Raw genomic sequence first — 21,278 nt, forward strand, 5'->3', positions numbered from 1 at the left:
GGGGGAGAGGGAGGGAGGGAGGGGGGAGAGAGAGAGAGAGAGAGAGAGAGAGAGAGAGAGAGAGAGAGAGAGAGCTAAGGGGAGGAAGAGGGATATGTGCAGGGGGGAAAAGGGCTACAGGGAGGGTTTGAAGAGGACTACACGGGTGTGGGGTATGAGCGATAGTTATTGACAGAGGCATCAAAAGTACATGTAAAATATAGTAGTGATAAGGAGAATTAAAAAATAAATAAAAACAACAGCTCACTCTAAAATAGAAATTTGTATTCATTAGCATGATCAACAACAGTCATAAAAACATTTATTCACCAGACACAAAAGATAACACAAAAAAGTTCAGAGCTTCATTGCACAAACTTTTTCTGTTGCTTCTGTAGTTTCCACTGGTGCCTTCTGTAGACTGACAGAAGGCAGAGGCCTTTTCTCCTCTGTCTTCTGAGCTGCAGTTTTTGAGGGCTGTGTCAGCTGTGTACGTAGTTCTACCAGCTGATTATCAATGTCTTTTATCATTTTGCGATTTATTTCACTTATCTGAAACAAAAAGTCAAGCATAAAACAACACTCAGAAACAATCGCTTGTAAATGAATACACACCGACGAGCCAAGATGTTACTGCCAGTTAATAGTGTGTTGGTCCACCTCTGGAATGGAATACAACAGGGATTATGCGTGACACGGATTTGACAAGACTTTGTTAGAATTCCAGGCGTACATGGCACCACATGTCTATGTACAGGCTACACTATTCCTGTACATTATGGGTGCGGAGCTGGCACGTGATAGTGTCCCACATATATTCCATTGGGTTCCGATCGGGCAAATTTTGTTGCCACCACAACATAACATCTGGATCATCAAATCAACCATGTTTGACACAATTTATGCATGCATTACATGTTTCAGTAAATGGACTAGACTGGTCTACCTGCCCCCCACCCCCGACTTCAATCCCACTTGGATGCACTGGGCAGATATATTGCAGCATGTTCACATGTACCAACGAACCTCCAGCAGCTGTCAACTGCTTTGGTAGATGAATAGAATGCCCTCTTATAACAGCTCCTTACCAATGATATGACCTGCATGAGAGCACATTAGAGAGCGTGCAATGCTGTCCATGGTGGTCACAAACCCTACTCAGAATGACATTCCGCAGTCTGTGATGACCAAGGGACTCATGAATTTCTGTGAGTTCGGTGTATTTACTGCTTCAGACTAAAAGTGTAATTATCTTTGTGTATTTATTTCAGTTACCTCCTATACAATACTGTAGCAATTCTTCCTACATAAGTTTCATCGAGATATGTTTCTTGGCAGTGATATGTCACACGAAAGTTGCTTTCTCCTTAAATTCCCACTAGTGTATTTTGCTTAACAGTGTTAGTTTTATTTAGGGAAAAAATGGTGCACAGAGTTTCATCTATGAAAGTCAAATTCAAATTAAGTGAGATATATAGAAGTACTACTATTACCTCTTCTTCTTCTTGGGTAGCTCATACAACAAAAATTTTGCCTGTCAAAGAAACAGAACAGGAATGAGTTCTCATCTGGCACTTAATTTTATTCTGCCATGAACAGGGTGCATACATGGACAAGGAAAAAAATTTCCAGATTTTTCCAGGATCTCCCGGTTAAAAATACACTTTCTCCCAGGTGAAAATACACTTTTTCCTTGTTAAGTGACAGTATACTTTCCCTCGGAACTGTAAAATTTGTCAATCATTTGAATGGTTATGGTTTTTTACAGCAGCTTATAATTTCCCGGCACTTTAAAAAACGAAACACAGGGGAAAAAAACATGTTTTGGAATGTTCTTTGATGTGCAGCAACATGTAAGCTGCATATTTTTGTTTTACGAAAGTATAAATTCACATTCCACCGAAGACCGCATGTTACTTTCCGAAGCACTGAAATCAAGATTGCGATGCGCTTTTGTAAGCCTGTCGTAGCTCATATCACGTGATCTCGGCAGTGGATATTCAGAGCATAGGACACGTGATGTAGTCAGCCAATTGCAACATCACTGTTAAGTAGTGTAAACACACGAACAGGAAAAGTTAATGGTTTAAATTAATATACATAGTGTTGCTTCAAAAAGCAAAGCTTTCATATATAATATTTAAGATTAATAACCTACAAGAGAAGCTAAGCTTTCACATATAATGTTGATCTTTTTTTTCGTGTTTTACACTTTAAGATACATCATACAAGTGTGCCAGTAAAATGTTTAATACTGACATAACTCTCTAATCTTCTGGGCTCGAAATTCTTCTGAATGGCTTGCCATCAAAGAGTTGACTTTTAAATGAGAGTCAAATGCTCTGTGATTTAAGAAATTCAGCGTACATTCTCGCACATAGTTCATCTTGCGTAAAAGGAAATTTACTTACAAACTAACGCTTTTCAAACCACTATTCGTAATATTTTCCCGCAATCTATTAGAAATAGATTTGTTCCAGCAGTTGTCAGAGAGCGTGAGATAAGAGGTGTCACTGCGATTGTGCAGCTACGATGACTTAGGATGCCTGTATGTACCTATGTTTAAAACATTAAAAGATCTAAAATTATGTCATAAAAGAAACAAGACATCAGAGGATACTCCAAGAGCATTGCAATTTTTTGAACCATACTGAAATGAATAACTCGCCTTAAAGTGCACATTTGTATACCCAGATTCCCAACAATATAAGCCTCAACCTGATATTAAGCTTTTCAGTGTAGTTTTTGGGATGTAAATTATCTTGGAGTACCAGTACTACCGTATTATCTCATATTTGGTTCTTTATTATGGCATAATGCCATACATGCTAGAAGATGAAAATGTGCACCTGAAATGCAGTGAACAGTTGAAACTAGTCAGTAGTGTGAAATTAAACACTTCATTTCAAATAAATTGGCTGCCTCAATGGAAAAGATAAATAAAAGTCGGATTTCTTTAGCAATGCGACAAAAATAACTTCATTGTTCTGCAAGGCGATTAATGCTTGACTGTCAGAAAGGCAGAAATAAAATAAAATCTGAAACTAACAACATATTTTAGCCCTCTGTAATTACGTGAATGTATGTGTATTCACTTGATAGCTCCCAGCCACAGATACCACTTTTTTTTTTCATTTGACGTGAGAGCTATAACCAAAGAGGAAACAGCAAAATCACTAACTGTAGACACAGACCACAAGGAAACCCCCCCCCCCCCCCCCCCAAAAAACTCAGACTGCTCTGCGCATCAGCCCCAGATCTACGATATTTCGAACCAGGGCAATACTATATGGTGATGTCCCCTCCGCCCGTCTCCCTAGAGTGTTTGAGATAGGACGTCAAAAAAATAAATAAATAAAAATAAATACTTTTCAAAAATATGTTCATTTTGTATCGCACGTCTTTCTGAAGAGTCTGATCCATATAACATATAACTTCGAGGAAATGTAAGAAGTGTTATTTGGTCTTAAGTGTGCCAAAGTGTAGTGCCACGCCTCTTCACACAGCATTCTTCTGCCGCACGTCACTGTATTTGGCACTGTGGAATTCAAATGGGTATATTTTGTAATGGATGCCATCAAACTATATTCAGGATAGTGGAAATTAAAACGTCCTGTAGTGCCTCTCCTACTCCCAGTCAGCCAATGAGACTGGTTTTGGTAATGTGATTCTTCAGTTTCTCCCGGTGTATTTGTTGCTCGAACGGTCCATGGGAATACTGCCGGTTCATAGTGCCCGTTGGACACTATGAACCGGCTGTTTTGGTAATAATTGTCATTTTCATAATACGAGAGAATATAATTCGTGAAGTACCAATATGAAATGCCTATTTAGCCTACTACAAGCAAAATGGTTTATATTAGGAAATAGTTTCACATTTCATTCATATGCTCCAGTTTCTCATGCATGAGATCGAAAAGTAGTAGTACGAAATTTTCGTATAAATTTGGTATAGTCTTATTTGTCCATAATTTGTGTGATGTCACAATCTTCTCATCACTAATTCTGTAACTATTCCTACCACTGACAAAACTCCTTCTCCAGTTAACTCTACTAACCCTGACAGAATCACCGATTTAGTTATCCAGCGATTATTCTCTGGTCGGGCATTATTATGTGTTCGTATAACGCGTTTTCCACGCTACTTCCAGAATAGAACATAAGCGGCTGCTAGCCGGGGACTGTAGAACTTGCCCTTTATAGGTAGCAATCTGGCCAAAAATTTTCTGTCAAAATTTTCTTGCATACACCGAGAAGATGACATGTAATATTTCTTAGCTACTTGTTATTCCTGTTAGTAGTTTATTTCCACTCTGGTAGTCTGAATCTACGGACTTCGCTAGTAATTATAACAACGCTGATCATTTGCATCCCAATCAATCACATAAGCAAACAGCAGTTGGCACTCACCTGTTCAGCTTTATTCCGTTCAGCTCGTATAGCCCCGTCCCCGTTTGTCTGCAGGAAAGTTTATTTCTAGATGGTTTCCCCTGGCAGGGACATCACGTACACTATGCACGCATTCAAATATTCATTCAGAAATCAACTTGGAATGTGTTCAAAAACCAATAAGGATGCATTTCGAAATCAACTAAATAATCGATAGACCAATGTGCACTAGATGCTTTGTGAAACAAGGTTTTTTTCTTCCTCAAGAATATGAAACTCTGGGTTGACAGTTTGTCCTGCAGGAACAAATTCTTTATGCACAATACCCCTACAGTCAAAAAAGCAAATCAGCATTGTTTTCATCTTTAATTTGCTCATTTGAGCAGTTTTTGGTCGAGATGTCTCAGTGTGCCACTCCTCTATTTGCTGCTTTGTATCAGGATTGTACTCAAAAATTGAGGCTTCATCACCTGTGATCACATGGCTGAACCATTCATGGTCCTTGATAATCCTTCACTCTCGGTCCTTGGCAATCCTCTCAAGAGGATCAATGCTCATGTTTCCTCAAATGTCAGTCATATGCTTTTTGGGCACAATTTTGACACAAACCTCTTACATGTGCAAATCTTTGGTCAAAATTTGATGTACAATGGAAGTGTTAAAATTTAACAGGTCAACCATCATCCTTATTGTTAAACGTCAGTCTGATCTCACAACAACACCCACATGTTTGATGTTTTCATCAGTTTTTGAAGTTCAAGGTCTCTCTGGGTGAAGGTTCATCTTCAAAATTTTCTCAGTCTTCCAAAAATAATTTGTGCCAGAAAAAAATTAAGGTACTGATAATAAATGTTCCCCGTAGGCCTCTTTCAATTTCTCAAAGGTTAAGTCCACAGATACCCCAAGTTTAACACGAAAGATGATTGCATAAATTTGCTATAAATTTAACCGTTCCATTTTCTTACCACACAAGAAAAACACATCATCACTGATAGCGCTCTAAAAAAACCATGTGATAGTTGTACGTAGCTGGAACTCATACTGAGCATCTGGAAGGGATAAGGACACTGGTCTAAACAAGTGGAACAACATAGCATTGCCAGATAACTTGCAGTGTTGTCAGTCCCATCTCTGGCACACCTTGTATTAATTATTTTACAGCAATTTTTATGGACATTCCTCTACTAGACAATAAGCAAAATAAGGTAAAGGCAACCACTCACCTACAGTGGATGGATGTATAGAGAATAGAAATATGTTACAGAAAAATGTATTCACAGAAGCTTTCAAGCTATCACTGTTTTTCTTGTAAAAGTACAGGCATTCTCTCTCTCTCTCTCTCTCTCTCTCTCTCTCTCTCTCTCTCTCTCACACACACACACACACACACACACACACACACACACACCATATGGACACCCAAATGTACATTGTGTGTGTGCGTGTGTGTGTGTGTGTGTGTGTGTGTGTGTGTGTGTGCGTGCGTGTGTGTGTGTGTGTGTGTGCGTCACGTTTCTATGCACCACACACCAATCTCCTATAGATAAATGGTCGCCTTTGCCTTTCTTTAATCATTTTTGAGCAACAGATGTATGTACTGTTTTATAATTCAATAAATTAAACCTACCTTTTTCAACTGAGTGTTCACTGGTTTAGCCTTATTTTTCACTTTTAAGCTCTTTGCACCAGCAACCTTAAAGACACTGTTTTTACTCTTTTTGTTATGTTTTTCCTTCCCCATCTAAAAAAAAACACACACATGTAACATTAACTGTCTCATTTAAAGGTCAATAGCACAACATGATTTAAAATACGAACAACTTAAATAAAGCAATATGCCCAACATCAATTACAAAGTAGTTCACACACAAATACTGTTGTAAAACTGTGCAATAAAAAGCATAAATCCAGTTAGAGTGAAGGACACAGCTGTCAACTAAAAATTTTGTGGAACTATCAGAAAGAGTTGTAGATCTTTAGCTCCACACTTTTTGTATCAAAGCACTAAGCACGATGTCTGAACGTGAAGTTCTGAATCTAAAACCTGGAGAAGTAGTGGCACCAAGGATTTGGCAGAAAACTAACAATCAGACAACTGGCCTTCCTGTTATGACAAACTTTTTCGAAAATGAACAATTGCTGTGGAATTTTTGTGCAATATAACTAATGGAGTAAAAACACGCACATGTTTCTGTAATGTATGAAAGATGAGAGAGAGAGAGAGAGAGAGAGAGAGAGAGAGGGGGGGGGGGGGGTCCTTCAGTGATGGCTCTGTTGCCCAGTATAATAATTTTAAGAACTTTTCAGATTTATGTAATCATTTTGCAAATTTTGGGATTTATTTGGGCTGCGTGTAATTTTTTAGACTTGCCATGGGTGATCCTTTTGTGATGGTATTGGCACAGCAGCAAAGTGATCGCAGGTTTGTACTCTTCAGAAGATAATCAAATTCTTACACAATTTGACTTACAAAAACTTTGTGATGGTCATTTACAATATAATATTTGTATTTATTGAACAATAAGAAATTTAACAAGCTTAAACAACTCTGCTTCCACCTTTGCTGACACAAGAGGAAACCATAGGTCCACTCCTCCTCATTTACAGAGGATACAGGTCAATAGCATTTCAGATGACTCAAGTCAACTTTCAGTAAAGCGCTACGATGTCAGTGCTGAACTAACATATGATGCAGCTGCGACAGCCAGAGCAGTGCGTTGCTTGCCTTACAATGACGAATAACAGGCTGGAAATGCTAGATTCCAGCTGAGCAGCATGATGCACTGATAAAGTTTGTGCATCCTTGTTGGCCCTCACACTCTTTCCACTGGCCATTGAGAAAAACAATGTAACAGTCAGTTCCTTTTTTGTGTTGCTGTCAAACAGGTTGTGGAACCAATAAGACTGCATTCCCAGTGGCACTGACAACAGTCACCAGCTGCTGTTGCCAGAGGTCACCTGATCACGTTGGTTGAAAGCTTGGTCACACTGTGTTCGATCGCCTTTGCCAGTTTTTGGCAGAGTGAAAGGGTTAGGTTAGAATCTATTCTATGCACAAACTAGGTTAGATTTAGAACCCTGAGAGTGGGATGGATACCACGGCAACTCTGTGCTTAGAGAAGAGTCCTGCAGTCCAGTCTTTGCAATTAAAAAGATGTCAAATGCACTTAAATGAGCTATATCTGTCCCAAATAGAACATGATAGTTACTGTACACTTTGTCTTCAATTATTAGAATAACAAACAAGTCTTACAAATATATGAGATGGAGAGAGAAACATTCAGTTTCACAATGCAAATTACAAGCATCAACTTACTATTACGATTCCACTCATCTGCTCTGACCCACAACGTACCTGTGTTGGTATATATCATTGAGGTGCGATGTGTTTGAAATATATTGTGTTTGCAGAGAGCATATTGGAGTAAGCAGTGGCGCACTGTAGTGTGGGATATTTGTTTCTAAATTGTTTGTGAGTGATGTTAGTGCAGTATGGGACTTAGTGCTGAGTGTTATTCTATATTTTGGAAGTTGGGTTTTTGTTGACTTGGCAGCAAGTTATTTTGATGTCATTAGTTATTGGTTGCTAACTTGTTTTCAGTTTTGAAACTGTTAGTCACGTTGTTAATGGCTTGAAAGTCTCTTTCTGGTGTTTTGTTTGGTACTGTGTATTTATCTCACAACAAACTTAACTAGTCATTGGTTGTTGGCTGCTATGCTTGACAATATGGTGTCTACAATGAAATTCCTTCAGTTATATGGCCTCTTGGTAGAGTGTGTGAAGTGCCAGCAGTGTGCAGAGTTTATGAAATTGATCAAAGTCCATGCTTCTCAAACCAAGGATGAATATGTGGTGGTATTTTCAGAGGGGTTTCAGCTATGGTTATTTTGATGTGTGTGTGTGTGTGTGTGTGTGTGTGTGTGTGTGTGCGTGTGTGAGAGAGAGAGAGAGAGAGAGAGAGAGAGAGAGAGAGAGAGAGAGAGAGAGACTGGGGTTTGTGGTGTCCGGTATCACTATATTCGTTTCAGCTTTCAGATTTGTTTGTTTTGGAATGGGGACCGTCTTATTGTTGTATATTCAGCTCTTCACCATCCTATTTTATTGCTGCGATGAAATATTTCACAGTGTTTATATCTTTGTTCACATATGTATTTAGTGATGTTATGGAAGTCATATTGTATATGCTGGAAATAGGGGTGTGTTCATCATCATGATGACTTGACGGATCAAAGCAGGTGGGTAGAATTGGAATTTTTGGTATTGCCAAATGCAAAAGAGAAAGTCTACCTAAAATGTGAACTTTCATGTAATATGTTGAAGATGTGTACATAGAAGATCAACAGTTCCTATCAATTTCTGTACTGTAGACCCTACAGTAGTCCCCTACAAATTAAATGGCATAGGCGAACAACACTGGCTGATGATACATTCGACATGACAACTTGCTGGAAGTCTATGGAAATAAAGAGCATGTTTATCAATAGTCATACATAATAAAATAAAACTTTGTACAGATAGGTGTGGAATATTATAAGCACAAAAAAGGATGTCAAAACTAAACTAAAAGCACCGCTCTCAGTTGCATACTATTAACTTACGTATGAAAACTGTTGCAATTCCAAAATTATAATGAAATCTGTAACTGAACATAATCAAACTAGGAAATGTACAAGGAGACAAAATTTAAACAAGTTTTTATATCTTTTATCCCACGAGTGCAAGCGAATGCACTTTCCCGTGTTCATGAAGAAAGTTACTGCTCTGACAACTAGTTCCCTAGCCAGATAATAAAATTAGTAATTTGAATGTCTCACCATCAGAGTCTGGTCGTCGTCGTTTCATGGATGGTTCTCCATCTTGACACAAGTCTCTAGACTGATTGTTAACTAGAATTTCTTTCGTAAGCTTAAATGTAACACGCATCATATCTTTGTTCACTGCAACATTTCTAATGTTGTAGACTTCTACAAGATTCTGTGAAATTTTATGGCCCAAGTTCTCTTCCACCAAACTGATAGCTGCATTATCTGAAGTGTCACCTTTGCAAAAGCAGTACACATGAACAACTGGTTCAATGAACGTATCAGGTGGCACATTGTCACCCTGTTCAAATAGTCCACTGAATACCTTCAGAAACGTTACTGCCAATGCTGGCAAGTTCATTGTAATGTGCATTGTACTACCATCACATTTTCCATTCTTCCAGCGTTCAAGCATATCTTTCTTAACGTCATTTATTATGAAATCTGTTCCATCCTTATTGAATGTTGTCAAATATTCTGTCACCTTGTTTAGCTGCCCATTACGTACAAGCCACTTGTGCGCCTCAGGATTCAAATCATTTGCCAAAACAAAACATTTACGTTTGCACGCAGGTATTGCGAATGGACCGATCCCTGCGAACACATCATACAATACGTCACGTGGCTTTAGCTTAGTTATTATTCTCTCATGCTCTGTAGACAAGCGAGGATTCCAATAAACTGTGGCGAAGTCAAGCTCAAATGTACAGTGATTCTCTCTTACTTGAGTAATCAGATTGTTCTCCCCACACAGAATTTCCATTTTGAAGTTCCTGTAGGTGTTGTCAATGATGTCAGTCTTATTAACAACTGTTTTAGCGTTCTTAATTTTTTCCAACAATATTTCTCCAATGATAATCTTAAATGGGAAGAGATGTTCTCGTATATTCACATGGATAATGTGCCCAATAATCGAGTATGAAGTGAGTGGCTCCAAGTCTAAAGGCAACACAGACTTCAGCAACACCTCTGCTTTCCAATTGTCAAAATTCAACATTATATTCGTGAAACAAAGAGAATTTTCGGTAATGTTTTGTTTCAACAATTGTATTTTTTCTTCTTCTGAGAAGTCATTAAAAGAAGTTATAATTGTAGGATTTAACAGAAATCTCCGCATTACACTTTTCGCATCATCATTAGCAGCTTCTGCATTTCCGATAACTTGCAATGGTTTCAAGTTTTCCATTCTTAATAAATATTTATGCACGGTTTTCCTTAGTTCCTGTAATTTCACAGATGTGACATTAAACTCTATACAAGGGACCACAACATTTTTCGAAAAAGCTACTTTGTCTAATTTTGTTAGCCCACGAACAGTAGCTGGTGGGTGGAGAGCTGTCTCTCTGGCTTCACTGTTGTCAATCTGTAAACTATCACCCATTTTAAATTTGTTATGAGAAGTGTAAGACCTAGAGGCAAATTTCTTCAGCTGTTTGGGATGCACTATAGTGTCAAAACAGACACTCCGGAAGCATTTCTGGTACAAGTGAATACTTCTCATCGGGTAACTTAAACAAGAACAGAAGTTTAACGTAAAACGAACACAGCGAGAAACATATTCCCAACAAAACAAACACTTTTGAGAACAAAATACCTTATTCCGCAAAAGCACAATAATTATGTCTGCGCAGTTTCCAATACACACGCAATCAAGTTTCACATAACCTCAAATCCCTACACGCACTACTATTCACATTTCACAACCACATGTATTTTTGTGTACAATATCAAAGATCTCGGCGTATTTTCGCGGTACTATCTGTTCGCGCAGCTAGATCACCACATGCCAATAAGGTGACGCCAAAGCTAGTCGCATACTGCAGTGGCGCCGGTGGGCTACTGTTCACAAAGGACTCTACATTTCGTATGTTATTAGCCAGTTCTGACTATGGTGTCAGCTGAAATCATATGGACGGTATTAACGTTGAAGTACAGGTTTTGACATTAGAGTTGCGCCAAAAGCTAAATAAAAGGAAAAGATAACGCAACACGGGATCTGAGAATGGTTTTTGCGCATAAGTAAAATAGGACCAACAAACACACTTATGAAAGAAATAACATTCTAAGACGAAAATTCATACATAAACTATTTCCGAAGTACTAAAACAAATCCTGATACTGTGTCGTAATAGAGCTCAATTCAAAAATCAGATGCAATCCCAGCTCTAGCAAAATTCTCCCCATGTTTCGGGAATTTGTCCGTCATTGCAAACTATAATTGTCTTGTAAATACCATCTGCGGACGCAACCTTCTTTCAAAGACTTAGAAATATATTGCATTGATTAATGTCTGCATTTTTAATCCTTCTAGTTTTTGATTTCGTACCTATCACAACCCACTAGAGGGTTGTCTCTCACATAAAATTCACAAGTTATAGTGATTTTTAGCATCTCAAGCCATGATGATTGTTACGACTCGTCATTTTGGTTCCATAAGCAAGGTAGCTCCTTGTGTCCTTCAAGTAATTATACCTCCAGGCCAGACGTTTGTTTTGGGTAGGAAAATGAAAGCACAATGACACCGAAATTATTTCACGAAAACTGGGACAGAATGCTAAGTTTTCAGAATGCTAATGTTCCGGAATACAATGACCAGGGATCAGTCGAATGATGCCATTTAATAGTGGGGGGAAACTATTTGGCTCAATAAGTAAAACGACTTTAATTTTTAGTGGCACAACAGAAAGTGGTATCAAAGCAGTGGCACCACTGAAACCTGGGTGCCATTGCAGTATGCCATGAGCTGGGGAGTCACTTTAATTGCGTGCTTGAATGCGTAGTGAACAACAGTGGCGCAATGAGTTATCATTTCCACAGGCTATAGTGGCAAAATTTTCAGAAAGGTGTCACCTGGGACGACATGATCGAGCATTATTACAATTATACTAAGGACTCAATAAATAGACAGAAATCACAAATATTGATTCACAATGCGAAAAATGCATGTGTGCTTCAAATACATAGAATAACACAAAAAATTAATTAGTTATCCCTTAACACAAATTAAGCTGTCATGCTTTATGCACGTTAAAATGGGATACATTTTAAGTTTGTCATTAAATTCCCAGTAACAGCAACATCCTAATGAAAGCATTCTCTTGTAATATCAGTTTTCAGATTTATCAGTGCATTTGTAACAAGATTATGCTGTAATTACCATAGTCTGAAAGCACAGCCGTAATGAATGAGAGTGTTTAATCGCACAGACCTTTACTTTTGAGTTCGAATCTACTAAAAGTAGTAATTTCTGCTTGGATCTGCAATTGGAAGCCTGTATTTGTGAATGAGTGCTACCAGAAAAGGCATTTCCAACAGTACAGGACGAAGACATTCACTGGGACACTTTCAAATACTCTTAGAACAAAATGAGTCATTGTTATGACCACCTAACAGGAACAAGAAATCAGATGATAATTTTGCATCAATAACTGGCAGTAAGTACTGGGAGATGAAGAAGCTTGCACAGGATAGAGTAGCATGGAGAGCTGCATCAAACCAGTCTCAGGACTGAAGACTACAACAACAAACAACAAGCAGTACCCGGAGGGGCCAAAGTACAAACACATTGGGTGGTTATTGTCTCAGACTGTGCAGGGAATACCTGATTCAGCATCTAGCCAAAAGTATAGAGCAGACACAACACTCTTCTGTAACAGGGTTACGCGACATAACTACACCTACAGACGATGCACAAACGCCTTTCAGGCTGCAAACTTTGCATAAAGAAACGCCCTGAAGCTCCTAAATTAAACATCAGGCTAGAAAAGAGCGCTGACAGGCTTGGAAATTGGGAGGTCACCAGCACAGGGGCATAACATCATTGACTACTGTAAAACTCTCGCAGTTGGATGATTCTTGGGCATCCGTCTGTTGTGATTTATGCATCACTAGTCAATGTTAAGCTCTAGAGCATTTCAGCCCTGACTCATGCACATTTAAGAATCTATATTATTCACACGTATTGTTATACATATTAAATAATCAACAGCTGAAAACTGAACTATTATTTGCTGGAACAGGGAAACTGAAATCGGTACCTAGTTATACTTGTATAAAGAAACAATGCAGTACAAATGAAATGTAGATAGCTTCATTATAATTAAAAAGGAATTAATATTTACTAATACTTATTATTAATATTTCCGGATGTGTAAAACTTGTGATGGTATATTTGAAGCTTTGGTGCACTTGAGATGGATAAGTGTGTCACTTCCGACATTTTTATGGGTCAAGTTCCACGGTGTCAGATACCTTGAGTTGTAGCATTAGAGTGAATAAATCGAATGGACATAAAATTGTCCTGTTCTTTAAAGAGTCTGTCAGTCTCTTCCAGTTCACTGATGTCGATGTCTGTTTCCTCAACAATTTCCATAAAATCTACTTTTTCTTCACTTTTTTACATAACAATTCTGAAATATTTCCACAGTTGACTCCACTGTACTTCTGGCACGTGGAATAACATCTCAAACCTGGTTTTCTGCAGGAACACACTCCACCAAAGCCCAGCTTACATGAGCAGAAACAATATGAAAAACTGATTCAGGTTCTGTATCTTGGCTCATTAGAACAGTCTGTGGTTACTGTGAGACCAGCTCCATTTCTCAGCAGATTTTCAGTTTCCCAGACAACTTTGAACTTTCTGGTAACTCCTTAATGAATGCCATTTCAGAGCATCTTTGTGGGTGACAACCTTGCAAGATTCAATTTGCTTTATGTAGCAGACTTGGAGACTAGCTGGTAATGCAGATCATCTAGCATTTGGGGACTGCTGACATCTCCACAATACAATGTGGTAATGAATTGTCTACAGCTGTTAATACAATGCCTTAATGAACTGTTCTCCAGCTGTTATTGTTTCTTCACAGGAAGTGTTGCACATGCAAAGTGCTGAGCTTACACATTCATGTTGCTTAATAATGTTGCTAAACTTCATTTTCCTGGAACGTAAAAAAGGGAAATTGTATTATATCTACTAATGGTGTGAGTGAACAGAAAATGTTTGCTGTAGAATTTGTAAGGGCTGAAGTGCATAGCCACTTATCTCTGCTCTTCCTCGTCCTGGCTCAGAAAAAATAAGTTTTCGATGCCTTTTCCTAAATCAGTTATGTGTACAAGGAGATCAACATTTTCTCCTACTATGACCACAGTTCCAAAACAGTCAATTCATGAATTTGCAGATTTTTGCAAACATAAATTCAGCATATTCTTGTGCCTGGTCCATCTCAAAGCTACACTGTCAAAATTCCTTTGTAATGTGTATGATCAAGCGATTTTTGTTTCTTTTGTTGTGCGAAGACTTGTCCTGAGGGACTTAGGTTACTATCTCTGATTCAACTACAACTTCAACCAAAGAATGTTTTTTCTAGACCTATGAATTCTCTCAGCACCGTTTGTGCTACACTGCTATCCCTCAGATGGTTACCCATCAAATGCAGCAGCAAATTGAAATACAAAATGACATTGCTGGTAAGAAAAATAATTTTGGGCTGCTGATCTGAAGGAAACATTTCCGAGTCAAGTTACGTACTTTGTGTATAAGGTACTCGCATCAAAGACAAAAATTTATTCGTTTAAATTGAGTTCACTTTGTATGGGGTTCATTACTATTTGCTAGCGGACTTGAACAGATGTAATTTCAATGGGTTGCTCAAGCACTGCCTGCGATATGGAATATACACTCCTGGAAATTGAAATAAGAACACCGTGAATTCATCGTCCCAGGAAGGGGAAACTTTATTGACACATTCCTGGGGTCAGATACATCACATGATCACACTGACAGAACCACAGGCACATAGACACAGGCAACAGAGCATGCACAATGTCGGCACTAGTACAGTGTATATCCACCTTTCGCAGCAATGCAGGCTGCTATTCTCCCATGGAGACGATCGTAGAGATGCTGGATGTAGTCCTGTGGAACGGCTTGCCATGCCATTTCCACTTGGCGCCTCAGTTGGACCAGCGTTCGTGCTGGACGTGCAGACCGCGTGAGACGACGCTTCATCCAGTCCCAAACATGCTCAATGGGGGACAGATCCGGAGATCTTGCTGGCCAGGGTAGTTGACTTACACCTTCTAGAGCACGTTGGGTGGTATGGGATACATGCGGACGTGCATTGTCCTGTTGGAACAGCAAGTTCCCTTGCTGGTCTAGGAATGGTAGAACGATGGGTTCGATGACGGTTTGGATGTACCGTGCACTATTCAGTGTCCCCTCGACGATCACCAGTGGTGTACGGCCAGTGTAGGAGATCGCTCCCCACACCATGATGCCGGGTGTTGGCCCTGTGTGCCTCGGTCGTATGCAGTCCTGATTGTGGCGCTCACCTGCACGGCGCCAAACACGCATACTACCATCATTGGCACCAAGGCAGAAGCGACTCTCATCGCTGAAGACGACACGTCTCCATTCGTCCCTCCATTCACGCCTGTCGCGACACCACTGGAGGCGGGCTGCACGATGTTGGGGCGTGAGCGGAAGACGGCCTAACGGTGTGCGGGACCGTAGCCCAGCTTCATGGAGACGGTTGCGAATGGTCCTCGCCGATACCCCAGGAGCAACAGTGTCCCTAATTTGCTTGGAAGTGGCGGTGCGGTCCCCTACGGCACTGCGTAGGATCCTACGGTCTTGGCGTGCATCCGTGCGTCGCTGCGGTCCGGTCCCAGGTCGACGGGCACGTGCACCTTCCGCCGACCACTGGCGACAACATCGATGTACTGTGGAGACCTCACGCCCCATGTGTTGAGCAATTCGGCGGTACGTCCACCCGGCCTCCCGCATGCCCATTATACGCCCTCGCTCAAAGTCCGTCAACTGCACATACGGTTCACGTCCACGCTGTCGCGGCATGCTACCAGTGTTAAAGACTGCGATGGAGCTCCGTATGCCACGGCAAACTGGCTGACACTGACGGCGGCGGTGTACAAATGCTGCGCAGCTAGCGCCATTCGACGGCCAACACCGCGGTTCCTGGTGTGTCCGCTGTGCCGTGCGTGTGATCATTGCTTGTACAGCCCTCTCGCAGTGTCCGGAGCAAGTATGGTGGGTCTGACACACTGGTGTCAATGTGTTCTTTTTTCCATTTCCAGGAGTGTATATGCTACAATAGAATCGCAAGTCAGACCAGTGTTGGCAGTAATTCGAGTTGAGTAACTCGCAGAGAGCAGTCGTGTTTTCTAGCTCGCACAGAGCACTTTGAGTTATGGAGTTCGGACAGGGCAGTGCAGCGGTTGACTTTTGTTGGGCTGGTCATGCAGAATAATGGCAGTGCCTGAGCGATGTGGTATAAGGTAAAAAAACAATATATTTTATTGTTCTTTGTTGCCGCATGCATATGTTAATTGTCACAACTGATTTAACCACAATTGTAAGGTTAAAGTCCCATGTAATTGCTTGAAGAAATGTTTCAATAATAACTTTTGTTCTGAAGCAAACTTTTGCCAATCATTTATATGAGTTTAAAGATTTTACGAATTTTTACTGTGCATACTCATGTTGATCCGGCAAAAGAAAATCAGTTGTTTTCCTACAAATGAAAATCTAGTGGCCAGCATTGCACTGGGCTATGCCAAAAATTTCTTATAGGACCAGATATATAGATAGCGTTATCCGGCAACATCATTGTGAGGTAAGAATTTTTCAGTTTATTTAGGACGATTTCACAGGGCCATGATGCAGTGCTGCTGACGTCAAACCTTATTAATCTTGATATGGAGTCAGTCTTAAATGGAAGGTCACATTAAAACTTGAAATTTTTTTGTGTTGGGAGGTTACACTGAATGTGAATGTTATAATTATGTTTTTCTGTTGGCAGGTTACAACATCCTTCACTGGAAAACTGCATTGAGAATGAAGATCCTGTTCCTTTTTGCAGGCCTTTTTCTAAGAATAGAGACAATGGATATGGAACAAGTTCATATTTCAGAAAGGTTTTTAATTATTCTTCACTTTGTTTCATGAGACAAAGGACCAGCAGGAGTAACTTCAGTGCTCTCACCTTTTATAATATAGGTCACAGAAAGGGGATTCAGAACCTTATCTTTTCTATGGGAATTTCCAATGGAGAAATTGACAACTATTACTTTCATACCTTTCTCCCTCTTTTCATGACACATATAATAATTAAATTCCCCACTTCAACAACATCACTGCTAGTAGACATTGTAAAATAAGATATTTTTTGAAGTGTCAAACATCTGTGATGTATATGTGCAGACTTAAATGACAGATGACAATTTGCACCAATGCTGTTCGTGTTTAGTGGCAATAACAAGTGGGCTGAGGTGTGAATGAGAATTTGGATTGAGGAGCGAGGTGTGCTAGAGTAGTGTGTGCAGTTGTGCAAAGCCACTGTGCCAAGGTGGTGTAGTGGTTAGCACATCTGCATGGTGAGCAGGAGTGAGCAGGAGACCTCGGTTCAAATCCTGTCCTTGGTACAAGTTTTCATTCATCGCTTCCATCTGCATATAGTTATATATATTACAAAATCACTTTCACGAAAGAAAAGATGCAGTGAAAACCAATCATTGAGCTTTTGCAAGTCCATACCACGTTCATCGATGCAATGCCTTCTTGCATCTACATTCTATTCTCAGGTTACACTGCTCACTTCACATGTTTCAATTTCTTCTCAAGTGCTCTGTATTTGAATCATTCCCAAAGTACATCTTGTTAATGCACTATCTGTAGTTTCTTGACATAAAGTAAATCCTCTCATCAATGTTTGTTCTATAGTGATGTGAGAAGGAATCCCTGATCAAAACTTTTCTGATAGCTGTATAATAAAATGCCATTTGTCTGTGAACTTTTCATATTCTGATAGGTTCATTTTTTCTTGAGTCTCAGAATATCCTGTATGCAGAGATGTGCACATTTAATATACAATAAATGGCCGGTGGAATGGAGACTGGAAAGCATTCTCCAAACATTACTGAGATGAGTTTTTGTACGTCCATCCTTGTGATGGAGATTTGAGGGTCTTCAGTTGACCACTTAGGCAATGAAATGCAACATCTACAACTGTTCCTTATAACTCCATCTACATACACAATTCATCAGTGGCCAACTACTAACTGAGTCAGTTGGCAATTGACAGTTGAAGAGCCGCGCGGGATTAGCTGAGCGGTCTAAGGTGCTGCAGTCATGGACTGTGCGGCTGGTCCTGGCGGAAGTTCGTGTCCTCCCTCGGGCATGGGTGTGTGTGTTTGTCCTTAGGATACTTTAGGTTAAGTAGTGTGTAAGCCTAGGGACTGATGACCTTAGCAGTTAAGTCCCATAAGATTTCACACACATTTGAACATTTTTTGGCAGTTGAAAACACAACATCGTTGTTACAGCTAGCCTGCAGAATCCAGTTAATAGATATTGACCACTGATGAATCGTGTATATGGATGGAGTTAACCCCCTCAGATAAGGCCTGAAGACGGTCCACTGAAGCACCAAAACTGGTAGCCATATAAAAAATGGCTGTAAGCGGTGCATTTCATTACACTATTGAGATGACTTTTACAACTGCCTGTTCAATCTGCTTCAATAAAGTGTCTTATGAGAGTTAGCGTCTTAGTAGAGTGACCATCCTATCGTACTGAACCGATAATTTTGCTGTGGGGTCCCTTTCTTTCAGTCATATTCTAGGTATTTCCAAATTTTTTTATGACTTGCTGAATGAAAATACTTGAGTCCCGGCCCACTGATAGTTCTGATTCATCACAAGAAGCAGCCATGTCATTCAACACAGCATGTTCATTTTCTGTTAGCTCAGTGTGATCCAACACTAGGTTGGTAAAAGCAAGGCGATGGAATAAATGCGTTGAATGCACTCGTGATGATAGTGACACTACATATATGTCGGCCATGCTGCCAAGTGACATGTTCAGTTTCACTGTATAACATAACACATAATAAGTTTTTACCATTGAAACTGAAACTGAAGTAAAAGTTGTTTGCTAATGATAGAAGCTTCACAAATGAACTAAAATTTGTGCCGTGGCCAGGACTTGAACGTGGGTCTTCTGCATGTTAGACAGATGTGCTAGATATTACACGACCATAGCACTGTGGCTACCTCAACTGCATAGACTACTTAAGTCCAGTGCCCACCCTAACACAAACTTGAATTCAGACTTTCAGCCCATTTTCCCCTTCTCACATCATCACTATTGGCAAGGCTGTCCGACACTGGTATAGCGCCCCAGTTTTGTACATAATGGAGAAATCCTGCCTGTATCTCAGGCATAGGTGATCTATTGATCTTATGGAATTAAATTTACCTTATGACATTTGATTCTCAACTTTATCTTCGATCATAATAGAAGCTGAAGAAATAAATCAGCTTCCATCTTTAACAAAGATAAAGTTGAGACTCATATGTCTTAAGATAAATTTAATTCAATCAGCTCAACAGATTGCATACACCTGAGGAACAGGCAGCATATCTCCATTACATACATAGCTGGGGTGCTACTCCAATGTCGGAGAGCCTCGGCAATAATGATGATGTGAGAAGGGAAAAATGGGCTGAATGTTTAAACTGAAGTTTGTGTTAGGGAGGTTACTGTATTTAGGCAGTCCATGCAGCCATAGTAACCACAATGCTATGGTGGTGTGATGGCTAGCACTTATGCCTAGTAAGCAGGAGCGTAAGCAGGAGACCTGGGTTCAGATCCATTGTACTTAAGCAGTCCATACAGCCGTAATAGCCACAAACTTTAATTCACTTCAATTTCTGTCATTATCAAAGGTAAAGTTGAGACTCATGTGTCTCCAGGTAAAATCAAGTCCATCCAATAAAAAGATGAAATAAAAGTACTCAAAACTTGGTATTTTGCCATTTTGGCCAAATTTTGAAAAATCATCACTTTTTGACGAACTGTAACGCCCTTGGTACTGGGTGCAGAAAATCTGTAGAGAATTCTGTGCTCTTTTGAGAAGGAAACAGACGCCAAAGCGCTAAGATGACAAGAAACTGACATTTTTCGAAAAAGTGAAAAAGGCCGAAGTGTTCAAAGTTGTGTTCCACTAGAAAGCTTAGCCAATATAAGTTTTGTTGGCAAAACTTGGTTTTCCAATCTTTCCAATCATACAAACGTGTTAAAAAATAAAATCTTCTACTCTCAGTTTTAAATTCAAGTGGGAACGTTTCCAGCCTTTCCGAATATGTTAGCTCACAAGTCATGAGCCATTATGCATAAGAAAATCCTCATCAGTAAGTTGAACAGCCGTTTGATCATGTCACGTTTGGTGTTTGATGTGCAGTACCTGCGCCAATTTAATTCTAGCCAGAGTGTTTAGCGTAAAATAAAAAGATACATTAAGCATGTGATGACGACAATAGAAAAGGAAGTGGAGAAAGAGTGATGGTGGTGGTTGATGAAGAGGAGGAAGAGGAAGAAGAAGAAGAAAAAGAAGAAATAGAGGAGGAAGAGACAGTTCCCTGTAGCTTATACTTCCCCAATGGCCTGCGCATTCTGAGGGTTGCCCTGTCACTTGGGCGCTCTGTAGAACAATGTGATGATACCAATGTAGAGCTTGAAAAGCGTCTTCGTATTGCGAATGATTGTCGCCGCCATAGCTGTAAAAACAGATAATGGCACGCAAGTATGTATACTTTCCTTCCAGAGTATCAATGGGCGAGATTAAACTTTACTAAACCCTCCTTTTAGAGAACTGTTTCCCACAGCTCTCCATATTTCTCTTTATGTAATATCCCAGTCGTTTGTGATGGTTAGTTCTTCTGTCAGACGTTACTTTGAATTCAAACAGAACATCAAATTCCATTGTCACAGCTGTTATTTCCATAGTCTGTTCACATTTTTTCTTCATGGCGACCGACTATTGTTATCCTGAATCTCTGGAAACCAGTAGCGATAGTTATCTAAATTAAACTGTGGTAACAATTTACTCAGTTTTGTGTTGAAGTTCTTAATTTACTCTATACAATTTTATGTTACTGACAGAAACATAAAGCATTCTACAATTGTGATAATTATAACATTTAACGTCTGGGCAACAATCTCTGACTATAGTAAAATTTTCTAAAGAATATCATTGTTTTACTTCAGCTAAGTGAGCCATGCCCAAACCTTTTGGCGTACCAGCCGGCTG

The 21,278-nt window shown here is 39.7% G+C and overlaps 1 protein-coding gene across 2 annotated transcripts; it reads right to left on the reverse strand.

Moving 5' to 3' along the window:
* Positions 1-243: 243 nt before the first annotated feature.
* LOC124788668 lies at positions 244-10,923 on the reverse strand. Of its 2 annotated transcripts, none has more exons than XR_007016095.1 (3): positions 9,184-10,759; positions 5,996-6,109; positions 244-531 (listed from the first exon to the last, which is right to left on the reverse strand). XR_007016095.1 is itself a non-coding variant. In XM_047255950.1 (3 exons), exons 2-3 carry the CDS (start codon positions 6,107-6,109, stop codon positions 337-339), a joined length of 309 nt encoding a protein of 102 aa, XP_047111906.1. In that variant the 5' UTR covers positions 10,766-10,923; the 3' UTR covers positions 244-336. The 2 variants fall into 2 exon arrangements, 1 of the variants encoding a protein (XP_047111906.1); XM_047255950.1 differs by lacking the exon at positions 9,184-10,759 and adding an exon at positions 10,766-10,923.
* Positions 10,924-21,278: the final 10,355 nt, after the last annotated feature.

Source organism: Schistocerca piceifrons, chromosome 3 (assembly GCF_021461385.2).
Source record: "Schistocerca piceifrons isolate TAMUIC-IGC-003096 chromosome 3, iqSchPice1.1, whole genome shotgun sequence".
Classification (NCBI taxonomy): domain Eukaryota; kingdom Metazoa; phylum Arthropoda; class Insecta; order Orthoptera; family Acrididae; genus Schistocerca; species Schistocerca piceifrons.

What these genes read in the sequence shown, in the direction of transcription:
- LOC124788668 (XM_047255950.1), bottom strand. Translation starts at nt 6,109, where the DNA reads ATGGGGAAGGAAAAACATAACAAAAAGAGTAAAAACAGTGTCTTTAAG. An exon ending in TGAACACTCAGTTGAAAAAG is followed by an intron (nt 532 to 5,995) that starts GTAGGTTTAATT and finishes TTTTTGTTTCAG; the next exon opens with ATAAGTGAAATAAATCGCAA.